The sequence below is a fragment of the Oncorhynchus keta genome, chromosome 3, assembly GCF_023373465.1.
Source record: "Oncorhynchus keta strain PuntledgeMale-10-30-2019 chromosome 3, Oket_V2, whole genome shotgun sequence".
NCBI classification, from domain to species: domain Eukaryota; kingdom Metazoa; phylum Chordata; class Actinopteri; order Salmoniformes; family Salmonidae; genus Oncorhynchus; species Oncorhynchus keta.
Genome location: NC_068423.1, coordinates 19,445,386 through 19,467,332, shown reverse-complemented (window position 1 = coordinate 19,467,332; position 21,947 = coordinate 19,445,386). Strand labels below are relative to the sequence as shown.

The window sequence follows — 21,947 nt, the reverse complement described above, 5'->3', positions numbered from 1 at the left end:
TGAGATCAATTTCTAGTACATGTAGTCAGGAGCAGAGTAGAGGAGATATGTGCTTCTTTTAAACCTGTATTCCTTAAATGGGGAAACTGACACATTCGTTTGCGATATTACAACAACAAAGAAGTCACGCGCGACTGAAGAGCACAAAATGTACAGCATTTTTTTGGGGGGGACCATGCTGACGTCTCCTCAGCTCAGCAACAAAAACAATGGTGGTGGGGCGGCCGTGGCACTGTTTTCCGCCTACTGTGGGTTCAATCTTTAAATATACATATATACATATACACACACTGAGCCCGACATAGGGAATAGTGTGTGATTTCAGATTGGCACCATATACAGTTGAAGTCGAAAGTTTACATACACCTTAGCCAAATACATTTAAACTCCAGTTTTTCACAATTCCTGACATTTAATCCTAGTAAGAAATCCCTGTCTTAGGTCAGGTAGGATCAACACTTTATTTTAACAATGTGAAATGTCTGAATAATAGTAGAGAATTATTTATTTCAGCTTTTATTTTTTTTCATCACATTCCCAATGGGTCAGAAGTTTACATGCACTCGATTAGTATTTGTAGCATTGCCTTTAAATTGGTTAGCTTGGGTCAAACGTTTTGGGTAGCCTTCCACAAGCTTCCCACAATAAGATGGGGGAATTTTGGCCCATTTCCCCCTGACAGAACTGCTGTAACTTAGTCAGGTTTGTAGGCCTCCTTGCTCACACACACCTTTTCAGTTCTGCCCACATATTTTCTGTATGATTGAGGTCAGGGCTTTGTGATGGCCATTCCAATACCTTGACTGTGTTGTCCTGAAGCCATTTTGCCAAAACTTTGGAAGTATGCTTTGGGGTCATTGTCCATTTGAAAGACCCATTTGCAACCAAGCTTTTAACTTCCTGACTGATGTCTTGAGATGTTGCTTCAATATATTCACATAATTTTCCTTCCTCATGAAGCCATCTATTTTGTGAAGTGCACCAATCCCTCCTGCAGCAAACACCCCCACAACACGATGCTACCACCCCCGTGCTTCACGGTCGGGATGGTGTTCTTCGGCTTGCAAACCCCCTTTTTCCTCCAAACATAATGATGGTCATTATGGTCAAACAGTTCTATTTTTGTTTCATCGGGTAAAAGTAAAATTTTTGTCCCCATGTCCAGTTGCAAACCGTAGTCTGTATTTTTTATGGTGGTTTTGTAGCAGTGGCTACTTCCTTCCTGAGCGGCCTTTCAGGTTACGTCAATATAGGACTCGTTTTACTGTGGATATAGATACTTTTGTACTTGTTTCCTCCAGCATCTTCACAAGGTCCTTTGCTGTTGTTCTGGGATTGATTTTCACTTTTCGCACCAACGTACATTCATCTCTAGGAGACAGAGCGCATCTCCTTCCTGTGCGGTATGACGGCTGCATGGTCTCATGGGGTTTATACTTGCGTACTATTGTTTGTGCAGATGAATGAGGTACCTTCAGATGTTTGAAATTCAATAGGCACTCACATATCTGAGAACTTATTGCAGGTGCAAGTCAATAGTTGAACAAGATGAATGAAAAAGAAAACCGCACACTCGTCTAGATAGTATCACTGATCTTTAATAAGGTTACATATCGGCCTCACGGCCTTCGTCAGAGCTTGAGGGCATAAGCTCTGACGAAAGCCGATATACGTAAACTTATTAAAGATCAGTGATACTATCAAGAGCAGTGTGCGGTTTTCTTTTTCATTCGCCTTCAGGCGTTTGGAAATTGCTCCCAAGGTTGAACCAGACTTGTGGAGGTCTACAATTGTTTTTCTGAGGTCTTGGCTGATTTCTTTTGATTTTCCCATGATGTCAAGCAAAGAGGCACTGAGTTTGAAGGTAGGCCTTGAAATACATCCACAGGTACACCTCCAATTGCCTATCAGAAGCTTCAAAAGCCATGACATCATTTTCTGGAATTTTCCAAGCTGTTTTGGCAGTCAACTTGGTGTATGCAAACTTCTGACCCACTGGAATTGAAATAATCTGTCTGTAAACAATTGTTGGAAAAATGACTTGTGTCATGCACAAAGTAGATGTCCTAACCGACTTTCCAAAACAATAGTTTGTTAACAAGAAATTAGTGGTGTGGTTGAAAAACAAGTTTTAATAAATCTGACCTAAGTGTATGTAAACTTCCGACTTCAACTATATATATATTTTGTTTGTTTGCTATTCCAACGGATATTAAGATGCCTGCGGTCATTTGGCTGATCAATTGCAGTCATCCAAAATTCCATGACCGTCATGTCCCTATCGCGTGTGTGTGTGTGTGTGTGTGTGTGTGTGTGTGTGTAAATGAGTGAGAGTACCTGATGTGTGTGGCTGGTAGACTCTCATATTGGCGCGAGAGGAACAGTTCTCTGTGGCGTAACTGGTGCTCCTGTTTGTCTGTCAGGTCCGCCTCCGACGGACTCTCTTTCTCCTCCTCTAGGTCCTCTGTATGGTCACACACACACACACACACACACACACACACACACACACACACACACACACACACACACACACACACACACACACACACACAAAACATGACTGTCTGAGCCTTCACCCCTGTTATATGGATCGGGAAACTCTACAGACATTCAGCTACCCCCTACTGTTACACTGATACACAAAAGCACACATATGGACCGACAGACTGACGCACGCACGCACACACACACACACACACAGGGCCACCTACGTGCGTGTTTGTCAGCTAACTGTATGAGGCTGTGTGAGATGTCTCTCCTTCTGTAGAAACACACCACCTTGGCCTCCACATTGCCACTGGCCGTCTGAAGAGAGAGAGGGGAGAGAGGTTAAACACTCATTTACCACATAAATACTACTCAAATGTATGACTGGCTGTTTATGGGAGGGGGAAAGAGAGTTCCAACACTTTAAAAACAGCGTCTTGAATTGCATTTAGAGAGAGAGAGGCAGGGAAATACAATGACTAACTAACAAGAAGACCAACGTTTTAATTTCCCATGAGACTTTTCTCCCTGACCTAATAGCCATGACACTGACTGATAGATACATTGAAAGATTGTGGATGTAACTGGGCAAGCAGATGTTTTGTCTCCTCTGAGATAAAAACAAGTTGACGGAAGGGCATGGAGGAAGAGAGGAAAGAGCGAAGGAGGTACGGATGAAGAGGAGAAAGCAAAGGCGGTACGGATGAAGAGGGAAGGAGGTACGGATGACAGAGGGAAGGAGGTACGGATGACAGAGGGAAGGAGGTATGGATGACAGAGGGAAGGAGGTACGGATGACAGAGGGAAGGAGGTATGGATGACAGAGGGAAGGAGGTATGGATGACAGAGGGAAGGAGGTATGGATGACAGAGGGAAGGAGGTACGGATGACAGAGGGAAGGAGGTACGGATGACAGAGGGAAGGAGGTACGGATGACAGAGGGAAGGAGGTACGGATGACAGAGGGAAGGAGGTATGGATGACAGAGGGAAGGAGGTATGGATGAAGAGGAGAAAGCAAAGGCGGTACGGATGAAGAGGGAAGGAGGTACGGATGACAGAGGGAAGGAGGTACGGATGAAGAGGGAAGGAGGTACGGATGAAGAGGAGAAAGCAAAGGCGGTACGGATGACAGAGGGAAGGAGGTACGGATGACAGAGGGAAGGAGGTACGGATGAAGAGGAGAAAGCAAAGGCGGTACGGATGAAGAGGGAAGGAGGTACGGATGACAGAGGGAAGGAGGTACGGATGACAGAGGGAAGGAGGTACGGATGAAGAGGAGAAAGCAAAGGCGGTACGGATGAAGAGGGAAGGAGGTACGGATGACAGAGGGAAGGAGGTACGGATGAAGAGGAGAAAGCAAAGGCGGTACGGATGAAGAGGGAAGGAGGTACGGATGACAGAGGGAAGGAGGTACGGATGACAGAGGGAAGGAGGTACGGATGACAGAGGGAAGGAGGTACGGATGACAGAGGGAAGGAGGTACGGATGACAGAGGGAAGGAGGTATGGATGAAGAGGACAGAGGGTGGTACTGAGGGAGAGAGAGGGGGTTGGAGGAGGTGTGCCCATTCTCACCTTCTGGTTGCCATGGAAATGACAGTTGAAGGCAGGTAACATCTGTCGCTAAGCATCATATTACACACACAATCTCACACTCACACACACTAGCGCAGGACAGGAAAAGTCACAGGACAGACAGGCAGCTATTCGCAGTCAGGCACATCAGCCAGAGTACTTTAATTACCTACACACAAACACACACACACACCCCAGGGCGGGCAGTACCTTGTTTAGTTCTTCTATCCGGCGAATCAGGTAAGGGTTGCTGGAGGAATTCTCAATGAATACATAGTCTGGAAGAGAATACAATAACATCACATTGACACACTGCCTGCCACCTTACTGTATAACCACTCCAGCTACTGGGTGTGCAGGCTTTTATTCCAGCCCTGTTCTAACACCTAATTCAACAACAGGGGAGAACAACCCAATGGGGCTTGAACCAGTGACCCTGCAGTTAGCGGGCCTGGCCACTGCATCATGGCTGTGTCATAAAAGACCCAAAACCCTTGGCAGAGGCTTCAGTAGTCAAATAAAGGGAGACAGGGGACATACAGTCAAACACAAACTCTGAGAGTTGTTGGTTCTGTTCACAGTTGAACAAGTCAATCAGGTCTGAGTGGCACACCTACCTGATAGCCTTTACCTATAGAAGCATATCAACCGTCATCAAATAGGTTTGCTACGTTACTAGACACACACAGGGCCAGTTCCAGGCATAAATCCTGGTCCTTCTGTAGCTCAGTTGGTAGAGCATGGCGCTTGTAACGCCAGGGTAGTGGGTTCGATCCCCGGGACCACCCATACGTAGAATGTATGCACACATGACTGTAAGTCGCTTTGGATAAAACCGTCTGCTAAATGGCATATATTATTATTATTATATATTATATTATTATTATTATATATTATATTATTATTATTATTATTATATTATAAATGGTCCAATAGCCAGATTACACATTAATAGAGTAGCTATAATATCATAGCTATAATATTATATATCATAGCTGATTGAGTCATTTTAATCCTCTCCTTGTCCCCGTCTGTAATCCCCACGTCTTAAAATGACTATCATCACTCCTGTTCCTAAGAACTCTAAGGATTCATGCCACAATGACTATCACCCTGTAGCTCTCACATCTGTAATCATGAAGTGCTTTGAGAGGCTGGTTATGGCACACATCAACCCCATCATCCCAGACACCCTAGACCCACTCCAATGTGCATACAGCTTCAACAGATCCATAGACGATGCAAACTCAATTGAACTCCACAGTGCCCTCACCCACTAGATAAGATAAATACTTATGTGAGAACGCTGTTCATTGACTACAGCTCAGCGGTCAACACCATTGTCCCGTCCAAGATCGTCACCAAGCTCGGGACCCTGGAACGGAACACCTCCCCCTCTGCAACTGGATCCTGGACTTCCTGACACAGGTGGTGAGGGTAGGCAAAATCCCCTCTGCCACGCTGACCCTCAACACAGGGGCCCACAGGGGTGTGTGCTTAGTCCCCTCCTGTGTTCACCCACGAAAGCATGGCAACGCACGACTCCATCACCATCATCAAGTTTGCTGACGACACAACGGTGGTAGGCCTGATCACCGGCGACAATGACAGTCTAAAGGGTGTAGGTCAGTGACAACAAACTCTCCCTCAACGTCAGTAAGACCAAGGAGCTGATCGTGGACAAGATACAACAAGGGGTGGAGGGGGTGAGCACGCCCCCATCCACATCGACGGGGCTGCAGTGGAGTGGACCGAGAGCCTTAAGTTCCTTGGTGTCCAAATCACTAAGGACTCAAAATGGTCCACTCACACAGTCGTGAAGAAGGCACAAAAGTGCCTTTTCTGACTCAGAAAGTTGAAAGGGTTTGGCCCTCAAATCCTCAAAATGTGTTGCAGCTGCATCACTGCTTGGTTTGGCAACAGCATCGCTCCCTGTCATCCAGGACCTCTATAACAGCAGTACCAGTGCATCAAGTCTGACACCAACAGGCTCCTGAACAGCTTCTATCCCCAAGCCACAAGACTTCTAAATAGCTAACAGAATGGCTACACAGACTGAGTTACACTTACAGGAGTCTACACACACACACACACACACACACACACACACACACACACACACACACACACACACACACACACACACACACACACACAAACACTGACACTTCCAACAACCACGTAATATGCACACATTTATACTGACTCTATACACACGCACATACAATCACAATTTACGCTGCTGTTACTCTGTTTATTATATATATATATATATATATATATATATATATATATATAATACCTACTCCCCTTTCCCCTATACATACAGTGCCTTCAGAAAGTATTCATACCCCTTGATTTAGTCCACATTTTGTGTTACCATCTGCACACAATATCCCATAATGACAAAGTGAAAACATGTTCAGAATTGTTTTTTGCTTACTGAATTGAAAATTAAATAACAAATTTACATAAGTGCTCACACCGGTGACTTAATACATGCTAAAATCACCTTTGGCAGCGATTACAGTTGTGATTCTTTCTGGGTACGTCTAAGAGTTTTGCACACCTGGATTGTACAATATTTGCACAATTCTTCAAGCTCTGTCAAGTTGGTTGGTGATCATTGTTAGACAACTATTTTCAAGTCTTGCCATAGGTTTTCACGAAAGTTTAAGTCAAAACTTTACCTAGGCCACTCAGGAACATTTAATGTCATCTTGGTAAGCAACACCAGTGTAGATTTGGCCTTGTGTTTTAGGTTGTTGTCCTGCTGAAAGGTGGAATCATCTCCCAGTGTCTGGTGGAACGCAGGCTGAACAAGGTTTTATTCTAGGATTTTGCCTTTTCTTAGCTCCATTAGATGTATTTTTTTATCCTGAAAAACTCCCCAATCCTTACAGATTACAAGCATACCATTACATGATGCAGCCAACCATATGCTTGAAAATACGGAGAGTGGTACTCAGTATTGTGTGTATTGAATTTTCCCAAACATATAACTTTGTATTCTGGACAATAAGTAAATTGTTTTGCCACATTTTTGCAGTATTACTTTAGTTCCTTGTTTCAAACAGGATGCATGTTTTTGAATATTTTTATTTTGTCAATTAGGTTAAAATTGTGGAGTAACTACAATGTTGTTGATCCATCTTCAGTTTTCTCCTTTCACAGCCATTAACCTCTCTGCGAGTAAGGCTAGTTTCCTGAATTTCCGCCTGTCTGACGTGCCCAAAGTAAACTGCCTGTTACTCAGGCCCAGGAGCTAGGGTATGCATATAATTGGTAGAAAGGATAGAAACCACTCTGAAGTTTCTAAAACAGTTAAAATCATGTCTGTGAGTATAACAGAACTACATGGCAGGCGAAAACTCGAGGAAAATCGATCCAGATGTTTTTTTATTTATTTAGCTCTGAATGACTTCCACTGCAATGCTATTGAAATATCTAATTTCCACCTCCCAGATTGCAGTTCTTATGACTTCCAGTAGATGTCAGTCTTTATACTAGGTTTTAGGCTTTTAATTCAAATGTATTTGTAGTCTTTCCAATTTGAGCGCCAGGGCAAAAGTTGTCTTTTTGCGCAAGTGAACGTGGGCGCGCTCTTCGCTCTTTTCCTTTGCTATTGAACATAGCAATCTCCGTCTGAAATATGATAATTTATTTAGATATTAGACAACCTGCAGATTAATAAAAAACATTGTTTGACTCGTTTGGATGAACTTTGCTGGTTACTTTTTGGAACCCTTTGTACACATGTTGAAGAACTGGATTATTGAATTAAATGGCGCCAACTAAACGGCATTTTGGGGATATAAAGAAGGACTTTATCGAACAAAACGACCATTCATTGTGTATCTGGGACCCTTGGGATTGCAAACAGAGGAAGATCTTCAAAAGTAAGTGATTTATTTGATCGCTATTTGTTATTTCATGACGCCTGTGCTGGTTTGGAAAATATGCTAATGTAAGGCGCTGTCCTCAGACAATCGAATGCTATGCTTTCGCCGTAAAGCCTTTTTTAAATCTGGCAACGCAGTTTGATTACCAAGATTCTACGCTAAAGAATCATGTATGACACTTGTATTTTCATGAATGTTTAATATTACGATTTTGTATTTTGAATTTGCCGCACTCCGATTTCACCGGATGTTGTCGAATTTGATCCTGCTAGCGGGATCTCCGCTCTATGATTAAACTCCCTGTTCTTTGTGGTTGAAATGCATTACTCGACTGAGGGACCTTACAGATGTAGTCATTCAAGAATCATGTTCAAACCTATTACTGCACACAAGAGTGTCCATTAAATTAATTATGTGACTTGTTCAGCAAATGTTTACTCCTAAACTTATTTAGACTTTCCATAACAAAGGGGTTGAACACTTAATGACTCCAGACTTTTCAGCTTTTCACTTTTAATTCATTAGGTTAAAGAAATCTAAAAACATAATTCTGCTTTGACATTATGCAGTATTGTGTAGGCCAGTAACACAAAATCTCAAATATTTTTGTTATACCTTATTTAGTGCTACGTTGATATTGATTACTGCTTTGTTGAGTTTGTGGCTTTCACTGTTACTTGTGTACGTGACATGACAACTTTAAACGGCAGGGTAGCCTAGTGCATTGGACTAGTAACCGGAAGTTTGCCAGTTCAAACCCCCGAGGTGACAAGGTACAAATCTGTCGTTCTGCCCCTGAACAGGCAGTTAACCCAATGTTCCCAGACCGTCATTGAAAATAAGAATTTGTTCTTAACTAACTTGCCTAGTTAAATAAAAGGAAAAAATAAATTTAAGAACTGGATACAATGCAAACACAGAGTGACATCCGGTGGAAAACAGCCCTAAATAACTCTGAAAAAGATGACAATTGATCAGACATCCACGTGACGTACATTCCGATACTCTGTAGCCGATAAGAAAAAAAAGCATCGTTACATTGTTTCCAGATCATCCTTTCACCCAGCAGTGTTTTACGTTATTGTACATGCAAGAAAGATCCTTTACCGCTGCCTTTGTTGCTCTGGGATCATTATCATAAACAGTAGCTAATGGGACACGATATGTTCATGTCACGTCGATACAAAGTGATTGTCGTAGCAAATTAGGAGAGCATCTTCGCTAACCTTAACCTCAGTCTCCTAAACAGGTACAAAAAAAGTAACTTCTGTATCGAAGTGGCGTGACAATAGTGTTTCCCCACTGGCTCGTCTCGCAAACGTGAAAGACTAGTTCACGTGACGCCATGAGACAATGTCGGAATCGAATGGCATCAACAGCTAGTTAGCTGGAAGAGAAAAAAAACAGCTAGCTAGGTGGATAACCTGGGGAACTAACTGCATAGCTAGCTACCTGGAGCTGAGTACCAGCAAAACTACAAGAAACAGATGCATGGGCCATTCCCCTCACAATATCAAACAAAGCTTTATTATCTGGCTATAGTGGTTAAGATAATCCATTGAATTGGCAACAAAGCATGCACTTCTAGTCAGTTGACTCGTTAGCTAGCTGTTAGCTAGCACAATAAGGAGCCGTATTACATGGTTGCGTGCCAAAAAGGAGCCAAATAAAGGCACCTCTTCCTAACAATAATCATAAAGACAATCCAACGTGCACTCAACAAATCATGCAATGCATGTCTGTGCATGTGTATATTAAATGGGATATTACGTGAAAATAAGAGTACATTAAGCTAAAGTAGAAAAGTCATGTTTATGGTGTAACATGCTAGCTAATGGCTAGCTGGCTGACTGGTCTGGCCACGATAGTCGCGAGGCCTGACCCATTAGATTCCCAAATATTTGGAAATCCATGCATTTCTCCTGTAAATGACTGATCACGTTTGCCTGCCAATTATAATATTTGAAACTATATCTATTTCCGAGAAAATAACACATTCGCCGACATTGAGAGAAAATTAGCATGTTTCGACTTCATCAAAAACCCTATGTGACATACCTCCGACCCGGTACATGTTGGCGGCCATTTCTGCCCTCCCGGTGTGTAAAAACACAAACCATAAACTAACCGAAAATGTTATCAATAAATAAAGCGATCAGTTGTTAAAGTCCTGTGGTCAATTTAAAAAAAAAAACGTTGAAGTTAGAAAGTGAGTTTGTGGGGGGGTTGAGCGGGAGATTTTGGTGCGGTGCCCCCTATCTGTCTACCTTCTCACAGTACAATACAGTAGTACTGGGCGCACACACAGAGAGAGACACACACACAACCAAAAGACTCCGATCAACCCGAAACCATAGGCTTCTAGTGACGGTCCCGGAGGAGAGAGGGGGAGGGAACCAGCAGTTTATATATACACTAGGTGACACATAGGGGGTGCTGTGCTGAAGCCACCGTGTCTCCATCTTGGCACTCCTCACCGTTGTAAAATATATTTTAGAAGCTATAGAATTGTATTAATTAATGTCTACATTTGTTTTTGCCATACGTATTCTATTACGGACACCTTAAAGGTACAATATGCAGAAATATCTCCAGCCATTTCCAGGATGCTAAAAATTCAAATAGATTGCCTAATTTCAGTTTATGTGACAAAACAAGCAGTGTGTAGGGAATTATTGTACCATCTAAACCACCTTGTAATGTATTTCACATAACCAAAAATATTGTTTTTTTCAGCTGTTTGAAGCTCGTGTACAAAACCGAAAGTAGAAGATGAAAAAACTAAACATAAGAACCGTAAGCATAGAAATAGCACAAAGAACAGATCTATTGGCTCTGTCGTTCTGTCCCTAAACAGGCAGTTAACCCACTGTTCCTAGGCCGTCATTGAAAATAAGAATTTGTTCTTAACTGACTTGCCTAGTAAAATAAAGGTAAAATAAAATAAAAATGCATACTCTTAAATGATTTAGGTGAGCTTTAAATAAAAATAAATACATACATATTTTCCTTAAAGTATACTTTTTTGTGATTGCTAATGTTACTGGCCCCACTACAACAACAAAAAAACTAAACAAAAACTTAAATACATGTAATTTTGTCCCTGAAAGATTTAGTTGAAATACTGTAGAATTCCATTCATTCCTATGGAGGACTGCCCCTACTGGGGAGTGTCATTATGGCCGACCTGTGGCTTCAAAGCCTCTTGATGGCCAAAACATAGAATCAGTAATCCAGGGTTTATATACATCATTTGAGAGAACTAGCCTAGGCCTACTGTGACGTGACACACACACACACACACACACACACACACACACACACACACACACACACACACACACACACACACACACACACACACACACACACACACACACACATCACTAAGTAATTTGAGCTTTGTTACCGCATGCTGCGTCACCTTATAGCCTATTCTGCAGTTCCAGGTTATTCTATAGATTTCTTATATGTTGCTTTACTGCACTAGGCTACACAACAGTATGATACTGTATAACCTGAATATAGTAGATTACCATAGAATGCATATATTTGTTTTATAGCACACTGTAAGACCTTTTGTAATTTCAACAGTAAATCACTGTCGAATGCACTGTTAAAAAAAAACGCAAATGTGTTTTACAGTATTAATTATGGTGCATTGTTGGAAAATGTGTGCAGGGAAAGAGTTTCTGTCTCTTCAACATATTTTAAGGTGTATCTTGTAAAGTTGCAGCTGTCAATGAGACTGCTGCACCCCCACGGAATGCAGTAACATACTGTATTTTAGGAATTCTACAAACCTTGTCCTGAAACTCTACATTAACTTACTGGACAATTGCTTCCAGACATGTACTGAAATTCCAAATACAATATCATAATGCATTTCTGAAGTGCCAAAAACCTTTTGAACACTAATTAGTGCATGGTTTTGTTGTTTCTTAGTCAACATATTTTGAGGCTTGCTTCGCACATAACTATATATATTTGAACCTTTATTTAACCAGGCAAGTCAGTTAAGAACAAATTCTTATTTTCAATGACAGCCTAGGAACAGTGGGTTAACTGCCTGTTCAGGGGCAGAATGACAGATTTGTACCTTGTCAGCTCAGGGGTTTGAACTTGCAACCTTCCGGTTACTAGTCCAACGCTCTAACCACTAGGCTACCCCACCACCCCTATTGCACCCATTTGTGAGATTCCTGTGCCAATTCAAGTGATAAGTGTTGGTAGTTCCCTAGCTATTACATGGCAATAGGGAACAGAGTGGTAGTGGGTCTTAAATCTTTTAATGGTTGAATATTTACTTACTCATGTCCATTTGAGCTGTTTTGCCCTTCAATCAGGGCCAGTTTGGAAGTCTTTGTTTATGCTTCTAAAGAGTGCAAGTGTTCCTTAATATCCTGTAATATGTGAATGCCTAGAGCCAACCTGTTTGCTCTAATGCCTTGTAATTACAGTATAATACTGTGGAAATAATTTTCTTACGAGTGAATAGCCACTTTGCCTGTATCGTACTGTGTTTCGTTGCTCTGGCATCAAGTTACCGTGAGTATCTCAGTAATGTATTGGCACTATCCAGAGATAGTCAGAGATAGTCAGAGATATATCATGAGACATCTTGTTTTAATTACAATTATTTTGGAGACCAATACACTAACTACAACAACATTTTCAGTAACGTTACAGAAAAGTTTTACTTGCTATCAATATGATATGTGTTTTTTTATCAACCTTGGTTGAATGCACTGACAGCACCTGCTAAATGACAAAAATGTAAATGCAAAAATAAAAACGTGCAAAAAACACTGGGTCATATGTCGCTACATGGATACTTCCAGTAATATAAATGTAAATTAGATTACAGTAACATTTTAGGCGACATAAAATAGATTACCGTAAAATGGATTACAGTAGCTGTACTGTAAGATAAATTACAGTAACTTAATGGCCAATTTCTGCCAGTAAGTTGCTGTACTTTTTACAGGAAATGTTTTACAGTGTATATCTGGTGAAAACATTCATATTCACAACAATTCTAGCTAACATAGTCCATAACTTGCATTAACAGAAACATTTATTTTAAACTATAGGTTGTCACTGCCAAGTTATCCTTTCCAATGTAATTCGTACTCTTTGGGTCCGAATGTCTGTCTGTCTGTCTGTCTGTCTGTCTGTCTGTCTGTCTGTCTGTCTGTCTGTCTGTCTGTCTCTGAGTCTGTGTGTGGGCGTGAAGTATAGGCAATAAGCTGTTCATAAACGGCCCTATTTCATGTTCTGATCGCCTCTCGTTGGCAGCTCTATCCCAGACGTGTTACCATGGTGCGCAATGTTTATCTAGCGTGTGTGTGTGCGCGCGCGCGTGTGCGTGCGTACATGTGTGTTGAGAAAGGGGGAGATTTGTGACATCACAGAGACGGAGAGAGGTGGTGGAAAGCGAGTGGTTGGTGCAGACGTAGAAGAGAGAGGAGAGGAGCAGTTTCCATCCCGCTCTGGGCGCAACCTCATCCATCAATCCATGGGAGCAGAGACATTACCCTTTCCTCTATAGTGGAGATCAGTCTGAGTCCATCTCCTGTGCGTAAAACACCGAGGACAGCCTGGAGTCAAGAAGTGCGCCAGGACGGATCCGGAGAACACGGGTCTATACCGACGGCAGAGGAAGTTTCTGCTCTGCCTGATTGTTATCGCCAGAGTGATTTAGTCATTTGGTTTGCTTGACTTTTGATCTCCGTGGTTGGAGAGGAGATGGGACACCGCCAGACCTGAGGACATTTCTGGATTGTGAGTGTACGGTTAGGCTACCGTGGACCGGAGAGAGAGATGAAGTTCGGTAAGAAGAGCGTCTGTGTATTGAACGTGGGGGGTACCCGGTACGCATTCCCTGGCGAGGTGATCCGTGATTTCCCACTTCAGCGCGTGAGCCGCCTGCACGCCTGTGTCACGGAGAAGGAAGTCCTCGAGGTCTGCGACGACTACGACCAGGATAGCAATGAATTCTTCTTCGACCGGCACGCGCAAGCCTTTGTCTTCATTATGCTCTACTTGCGCTCCGGAAAGCTCCGATTCGTCCCGGGAGTGTGCGCGCTCTCCTTTTACAGCGAAATGCTGTACTGGGGGCTTGGGAGCGCGCATCTGGAGTTCTGTTGCCAGCGGAGACTAGACGACACGGGTTACTCCGAAGAGGACCTGATTATGCGCGCGGAGGACAACGAGTCCCGGAGCGAGGTGGAGGTGGAGAAAGGTGTGTGTGTGTTGTCAGAGGTGTCATGCACTCATTATTTTAGAGGGGGCACAAAAACATGAGGATTGGGGGGGGTTGCATTTCTCAAACACCTGCAATCTAGTGTGTGTTTGTGCACTGGTATGTTATGCCTAATTCTATATAATAAAACAAATGTATACTTTTCTGCAAAGGTTATCTAAGCATACTTCTGTACCTGTTCAATTGTTATTTTATGTAATTATACACATTGATTCATTAAGAACTTTTATGCCTTAGGAGTTTTGTACAACTACCACAGTGGTATATAGTGTCATAACCCAATAATTAAATACATTTTAGTCAATTGTGTATCTATTTGTTGTCATTTGAGTTTTGAAAATAACAATCTAAATGGCTGTCAATCTTTGCATGCAGGCATCTAACGATGAATTTCACTGTGGAAAATGTCTATGAATTCATAGGCAGTGATTTTAATTCGCTGTCTGAATTTCCAACTTCATAAAATTGCTAGGTGGCTAGTATTACAGAGAAACAACAAAATATGTGCATTTTATTTATTTATCAGGAAGGAGTTAATGGCTACATATACTGAAAAAATATATAAACACAATGAGGAAGAATTTCAACAATTTTACTGAGTACAGTTCATATAAGGAAATCAGTCAATTGAAATAAATACATTTGGCCCAAATCTATTGATTTCACATGACTGGGCAGGGGCTCAGCCATGGCTGGGCCTGGGAGGGCATAGGTCCACCCACTTGGGAGCCAGGCCAAGCACAAATTTGAATTCGTTTTTTACCCACAAAAGGGCTGGTCTCAGACGATCCTGCAGATGGAGAAGCCGGATGTGGAGGTCCTGGGCTGGCGTGGTTACACATGGTCTGCGGTTGTGAGGCTTGTTGGACGTACTGCCAAATTCCCCCAAAAAATGTTGGAGGAGGCTTATGGTAGAGAAATGAACATTACATTATCTGGCAACAGCTCTGGTGGACATTCCTCTAGTCAGTATGCCAATTGCCAGTGGTGGGAAAAAGTACACAATTGTCATACTTGAGAAAAAGTAAAACCTTAATAGAAAATGACTCAAATAAAAGTAGAAGTCACCCAGTAAAATACAACTTGAGTCAAAGTCTTAAAGTATTTCGTCTTAAAAATACACAAGTATCAAAAGTAAATATAACTGCTAAAATATACTTAAGTATCAAAAGTGAAAGTACGAATTATTTAAAATTCAACATATTATTTATTTGATTTATTTAACCTTTATATTAAGCAAACCAGACGGCACAATTTTCTTGTTTTTAAAAAATTTAGGGATAGCAAGAGGCACGCTCCAACACTCAGGAATAATCTACAAACGAAGCATGGGCTTAGTGAGTCCGCTAGATCAGAGGCAGTAGGGATGACCAGGGAAGATCTCTTGATAAATCTGTGAATTAGGCCATTTTCCTGTCCTGCTAAGCATTCAAAATGTAACAAGTACTTTTGGGTGTCAGGGAAAACGTCATTTTCTTTAGGAATGTAGTGAGGTAAAAGTAAAAGTTGTCAAAAATATAGATAATAAAGTGCACATACTACAAGAAACTACTTAAGTAGTACTTTCAAGTATTTTTACATAAGTACTTTACACCACTGCCAATTACACGCTCCCTCAGAACTTCAGACATCTGTGGCATTGTGTTGTGACAAAACTGCACATTTTAGAGTGGCCTTTTATTGTCCCCAGCATATGGTGCACTTGTGTAATGATCATGCTGTTGAATCAGCTTTTTGATATGCCACACCTGTCAGGTGGGTGGATGGTCTTGGCAAAGGAGAAATGCTCACGAACAGGGATGTAAACTCATTTGTGCACTACATTTGAGAGAAATAATCTTTGTGAGCGTATGGAACATTTTGGGGATCTTTTACTTCAGCTCATGAAACATGAGACCAACACTTTACATATTGTGTTTATATTTTTGCTCAGTATAGCTTGATCAATACTGCACACACTAGAGTAGTGTCCTGCCTAGGCATCTCTTTGCTCCTTGCACCTTGGAAAGAACCACTGACTAGGGAGAATGTGGGGGAGGTACTCTTTGCCTGGTCCAGTCAGTGTGCCCCCCTCCACCAAACACCACTGACAGAATATATATATTTTTTTAAAGAATGCTAAAAGATGGGCTTAAAAATGTTTAGTAATCAATTAAACGTCTGAAAAATGAACACATAGGACACATCTGAGTTGCCAAGTGCCTTTGTGCCCCCTATGGGTGTTGGGAGCCCCATCTCAAATGCTAGTTATATAGTTAGACGCCACTGTCTGTGTCTGTGTGTAGGCCTTTGAGTGTGATATGTTTGACACATGTAATACAGACCTGTGTGTGTGTGTGTGTGTGTAGGATCAGGGTGGCTAGAGTGGATGCGTCGGACCTTCGAGGAACCGGGGTCATCGGTGGCGGCTCAACTCCTCGCTTTGCTGTCCGTCATCTTCGTCATCGTCTCCATGGTGATGCTGTGTATGAGCACGCTGCCAGATTGGAACACGGCAAAACACACCACAGTGGAAGAGCACAGGTACACACACACTCACAAAAGCACACGCACGCAAGCAGGGGTCATTGAATTTCAGTCGAACCGGGGTGTTCGTGTGTGTGAGTGTGTGTATGGGACTGTGTGTGATGGTTGTGGGCTTCTCGGTAAGATGGAACGGTGACAACAAGCAGCCGGATGCTGCACAGCAGACAGCCATGGGCTTTAATTTAAAACATTCATTATCCGCACACACATAACCTGGCTGCGAATCAATAAGCAATCAGACGTAGCTACAACAACAGGACATGTTTTGGCTGGTTAACTCTAACAGTCCTCTTGTCTTCTCTGTGTCTCTCCTTTCCCTCTCTGTGTTTCTCTTTATATACCTCCTTCTTACAGGATTGTGGAGGCGGTGTGTATCGGTTGGTTCACAGCGGAGTGTGTGGTGCGTTTCCTCGTGGCTAAGGTGTGTTATCTTCTTGGTTCCACACACTAAAATATGATTGTTCCTCAAGGGTTCTTTGGGAAGGGTGAGGGTTCTATGTGGAACCATAATGTCTCAAAGAACACTTGGAACTAGTCAATGGTTCTTTATGGTTGACAAAATGGTTCTTTGATCTTTTAGTGATAATTAAAATGTAGGGCGGCTCATTCAAATATTTTGGGGTGTGATTTACGTACAGCTCCATTTTGTGCAACAATGAGTGAGAGTGTCATTCCAGTTTATCTAGTGTCATTACATATTATATATGACTGTGGCTAGTGATTGTGTCTTGTGAAAGACTCGTGTATGGCCTTGTGTAATTTGAGAACAGTTAACTAAATCAGTCAGTGGTTCCCAATTTTCTCCTCAGGAACCCGCAGCTGTTCCAGAGGTAGTTCACTAGATTCAACTTGTCAATTAACACAATAATAACACCCATGGAATTTTAGCAATATAATATGGCTGACCAGAATTAAAAACCCTGTATTGTTCTACAAAAGGATCTACAAAGAACCTTTCAGATTGAGAAAGGTTTTTTATAGAAACATTCTCCATAAAAGCTCTCGAAAGACCATAAACAAATATTCTATATAGCCCCAAAAAAGCTGGTACTTTTCCTTCTTTTTTTATTACATACATTTTCTAACCCAAAAATCTAAATCTAATCCAGGACAAGCTGGTCTTCCTGTGTCGGCCGCTGAACCTGATTGACGTGGCGGCCATCACACCTTACTACGTTTCCATGGTGATGCCAGGCGGAGCAGGGGGATTGTCAGGCGTCGCCGGGGTAACCCTGAGGGTTCTGAGGATGATGCGTGTGTTCTGGCTGGTGAAGCTGGCCAGACACTTCCTGGGACTGCAGACTCTGGGGATGACGCTACGCCGCTGTCGTCACGAGATGGCCACCCTCGCCATTTTCCTTACCGTTGCCACGGCAATATACAGCGCATTGGCTCAGCTGCTGGAGCATGGCCTCGACCCTGACCACCATAACCTTGACGATCGCAGTAACAGAGGAGGAGACTATGCCAGCATCCCAGCTGCCGCATGGTGGGCTGTCATCTCCATGACGACCGTTGGTTACGGTGACGTTTACCCGGTAACGGTTGGTGGGCGCATGCTGGGCGGGCTGTGTGTGGTCAGTGGCATCGTTCTTCTGGCATTGCCAATCACCTTCATCTACCACAGCTTTGTTCAGTGTTACAACGAACTGAAGCTCCGCTCCGCTAGGTACACACACACACATGCACACTGAATATACAGACAGACGGACGGACGGACGGACGGACGGACGGACGGACGGACACACACACACACACACACACACACATACCCTCTCATATTCTACAGCTTTGCCCAGCTGCCTAGTTGAACTGACCCCTTCGGCCCCTCCCCCTGAACATGGAACTTTAATGAACTAATAGACTTTTGGACGTCCCTCGTGTCTCCACCAATCCTGTGCCGCCATCTGGAAGCAGGGTAGATGACAGAAGACACACAAAGACCATAAGTCCATGTTTGCATCATATCTCCATGGAAACTACTTTCGCAGAGACAGCTTTTCCCATTTGTGTAGGTTTCAGAAATAAAAAAAGAGAGAGACAAAGAGAGGATGAGATGGCCTGACAGAGATGAAAGAAACAGACAAAGACAGTCGGCATGAGCTCAGCATAAAAGATCAACAGAGACTGTGTGCGTGTTTGTGTGTGTGAATGCATGTGTGAATTTCTATTGATTTTCTCTTAGCAAACTACAAAGTGACAAATTATGTGTTTCTGGTCTCTATGGGCAACAGGTTCCTCACCTAGTTCAGTTACTATATGACAGTCAATCATAGCTGTGACGCTACTGCTCGCACGCACACACACACACGCACACACACACACACACACGCACACACGCACGCACGCACGCACGCACGCACGCACGCACGCAGGCAGGCACGCACGCACGCACGCACGCACGCACACACACACACACACACACACACACACACACACACACACACACACACACACACACACACAGCAGGCTGTTCAGACCATAAACTGTAGCTACAGAATTGTTAACGAGATGTGTGATGCTCCCTACCCGTTACAGATTGGATAATGGAAAGCCTCACAAATAATTTTTCAATTAACCTGTTCTTGGAGATATTATAAGGAAGATACTTTTTTTGTTCTCGATTCAGTAAAAAATTTATCTTAGAAATGTCCGTGCCCAGTTTCAAGTGGTTCTCCAAAAAACAGAGAATATTCAGAAAGAAAGTAAATCCACTTTTTGTATCGAGTGAGAAATGCCTCTTGCATCTTTGTTTTGGTCGCAATGTGTGATTTGCTGATGTACTTTTTAAAAAAGTATTTATTTATTTCACCAGGTAGGCCAGTTGAGAACAGGTTCTCATTTACAACTACACATGGCCGCGACCGCATCGCATTAAAAACAACGATTTCTTGCAAAGATGTTGGGAAATGCAAGATGTCTGGCTGCTAAAATGGTGAGGGAACTCCTCACTCGGTGCAAAACATGAACTTAATATCTTTCTGAATATTCTCTGGTAAGACCAGGTTAGTTGAAAAATTCCTTGCGAGGCTTTCCATTAGCCAATCTGTAACGGGTATGGGGCATCACATATCCCATGAACAATTGTGTAGCTTCATAAACCATAGTTTCAGACTGGACACAGGTTTGCAGATCATTGGCTGCCTGTGCCTGTGCGTCGCTGTGATTCTGAGAGGAGAAATATGTGAACCAAACACACACACACTCCCTCTCATCCCCCTGTTCATCCCTCTCTCGCTTCCTCTCATCCGTCTCCATGCTCCCCCCACCCCTCAACCCTTATGTAGCTGCACTGTTATTAGTGCTTTATGATTGCAATTACAAATGCTTATAAGTTGAACACTCATTAAATCATCCAACTTTATTGGCAAGCTATTTACAGTTGAAGAACATTCTTTGTTTTTGATAGGAAGCATATCTAGGTGCACTTATTTATATCCCAATGTTTAATTGACAGTTAGCCTAATAAACAAATGATAAACCTTTATAAAGATAATCTAATTGTGAGGTTTTACCCTGTGTTCTTTGGTACTGTCACAGTTCCTTCCAGCAATTGAATGCCCTTTGAACGTTTGAAAAAAATATAGATTTCCTAAAACTTAATAGAAAACAATTTTCCCATCTCAAGAGGTAAAAAAGAAAGAAAATAAATACTATAGTAAGTGTCTATTAAGTGCCAAATAAAGTAACAGAGTTGACTGTAACAGGGTTGACCGTAACAGGGTTGACTGTAACAGGGTTGACTGTAACAGGGTTGACTGGAATAGGGTTGACTGGATTAGGGCTGACTGGAATAGGGTTGACTGTAAAAGGGTTGACTGGAATAGGGTTGACTGTAACAGGGTTGACTGTAATAGGGTTGACTGTAACAGGGTTGACTGTAACAGGGTTGACTGGAATAGGGTTGACTGGATTAGGGCTGACTGGAATAGGGTTGACTGTAACAGGGTTGACTGGAATAGGGTTGACTGTAATAGGGTTGACTGGAATAGGGTTGACTGTAAAAGGGTTGACTGGAATAGGGTTGACTGTAACAGGGTTGACTGTAATAGGGCTAACTGTAACAGGGTTGACTGTAACAGGGTTGACTGTAACAGGGTTGACTGGAATAGGGTTGACTGTAACAGGGTTGACTGTAAAAGGGTTGACTGGAATAGGGCTGACTGGAATAGGGCTGACTGTAACAGGGTTGACTGGAATAGGGTTGACTGTAACAGGGTTGACTGGAATAGGGTTGACTGTAACAGGGTTGACTCTAGCAGGGTTGACTGGAATAGGGTTGACTGTAACAAGGTTGACTGGAATAGGGCTGACTGTAACAGAGTTGACTGTAGCAGGGTTGACTGGAATAAGGCTGACTATAACAGAGTTGACTGGAATAGGGTTGACTGTAACAGGGTTGACTGGAATAGGGCTGACTATAACAGGGTTGACTGTAACAGGGTTGACAATTTCCTCGTAAATCAGCCACAAAGGGAATATAAGTGTGTTGTGTGGCAATTGAATGCAAGCTTCACTATTTTTAAATATATTTTTTACATTGTTAAAACATTTATAGCCTCTCTATCAAAGGGTAACAGAGTTGACGTGTTATGCTCGACGCACTCAGTTTTCCACCACAAAACACCAGAAAATGCCCCCAAACAGTAGAACCAGCTCACCTGCTTTTAAACTATGATTTGGCTTTTAGATGTTCAATGTTAATTTTGGAAAAATATTTAAAAAGCAATAGTTTCACCATATTACATCGAGAGTTCAGTTCACATAACAGGGCTGCCCTTGAAATAAAGGAACAGATGTAGCCTATGTGAATCAGTAAATCACATAAAATAAAAAATCATCTTCAGAAATTACTTTCTCAAAGCAACAAAATAACTAGGGCTTTACAATAACGGTGATAACTAGCAGAAATATTGTGGTTATGTGAGTTGAAATCTTCCTCGAAGTCACCGAGGGTGCACAAAGGGAATTCTGCATTTTGGCACTTTAGCAAGTCTTTATTCATATAACAAATCTGATTTATTTCATTCTCGATGTCGTCTATATTAAAGAGCACTTCATTTAATATAACAGGCTTTTTCAATGTAATATTGGTGCACAATTTCTACTTAAAATATCAAAGGGACGCAATACTCTTTGGGATTGTGGTTCGGCCAACGGGTGAAAATAGCTGCTGCATTTCTGAACG

At 42.4% G+C, this 21,947-nt stretch overlaps 2 protein-coding genes across 2 annotated transcripts in view; one reads left to right on the top strand and one right to left on the bottom strand.

The window, feature by feature from the left end:
- LOC118374109 (metastasis-associated protein MTA3-like) overlaps nt 1-10,327 on the bottom strand; it is a 36,485-nt gene extending 26,158 nt beyond the window's left edge. Inside the window, exons 1-4 of the mRNA XM_052492468.1 lie at nt 10,026-10,327; nt 4,276-4,343; nt 2,715-2,808; nt 2,338-2,464 (exon numbers count right to left, since the gene is read on the bottom strand). Of these exons, the coding sequence (XP_052348428.1) occupies nt 2,338-2,464; nt 2,715-2,808; nt 4,276-4,343; nt 10,026-10,053 (317 nt within the window). The 5' untranslated portion in view covers nt 10,054-10,327. The remainder of the gene's footprint in view (nt 1-2,337; nt 2,465-2,714; nt 2,809-4,275; nt 4,344-10,025) is intronic.
- Nucleotides 10,328-13,352: 3,025 nt separating this feature from the next.
- LOC118379347 (potassium voltage-gated channel subfamily G member 3-like) lies at nt 13,353-20,415 on the top strand. The gene is made up of 4 exons (XM_052492463.1): nt 13,353-14,211; nt 16,581-16,755; nt 17,113-17,179; nt 17,868-20,415. Exons 1-4 carry the CDS (start codon nt 13,791-13,793, stop codon nt 18,450-18,452), a joined length of 1,248 nt encoding a protein of 415 aa, XP_052348423.1. The 5' UTR covers nt 13,353-13,790; the 3' UTR covers nt 18,453-20,415.
- Nucleotides 20,416-21,947: the final 1,532 nt, after the last annotated feature.

Bases quoted from the DNA above. Each gene is read 5' to 3' on its own strand.
- LOC118379347 (XM_052492463.1), top strand. From the start codon at position 13,791: ATGAAGTTCGGTAAGAAGAGCGTCTGTGTATTGAACGTGGGGGGTACC. The intron at 14,212-16,580 runs GTGTGTGTGTGT...GTGTGTGTGTAG, and splicing joins CGAGGTGGAGGTGGAGAAAG to GATCAGGGTGGCTAGAGTGG. The intron at 17,180-17,867 runs GTGTGTTATCTT...AATCTAATCCAG, and splicing joins TGCGTTTCCTCGTGGCTAAG to GACAAGCTGGTCTTCCTGTG.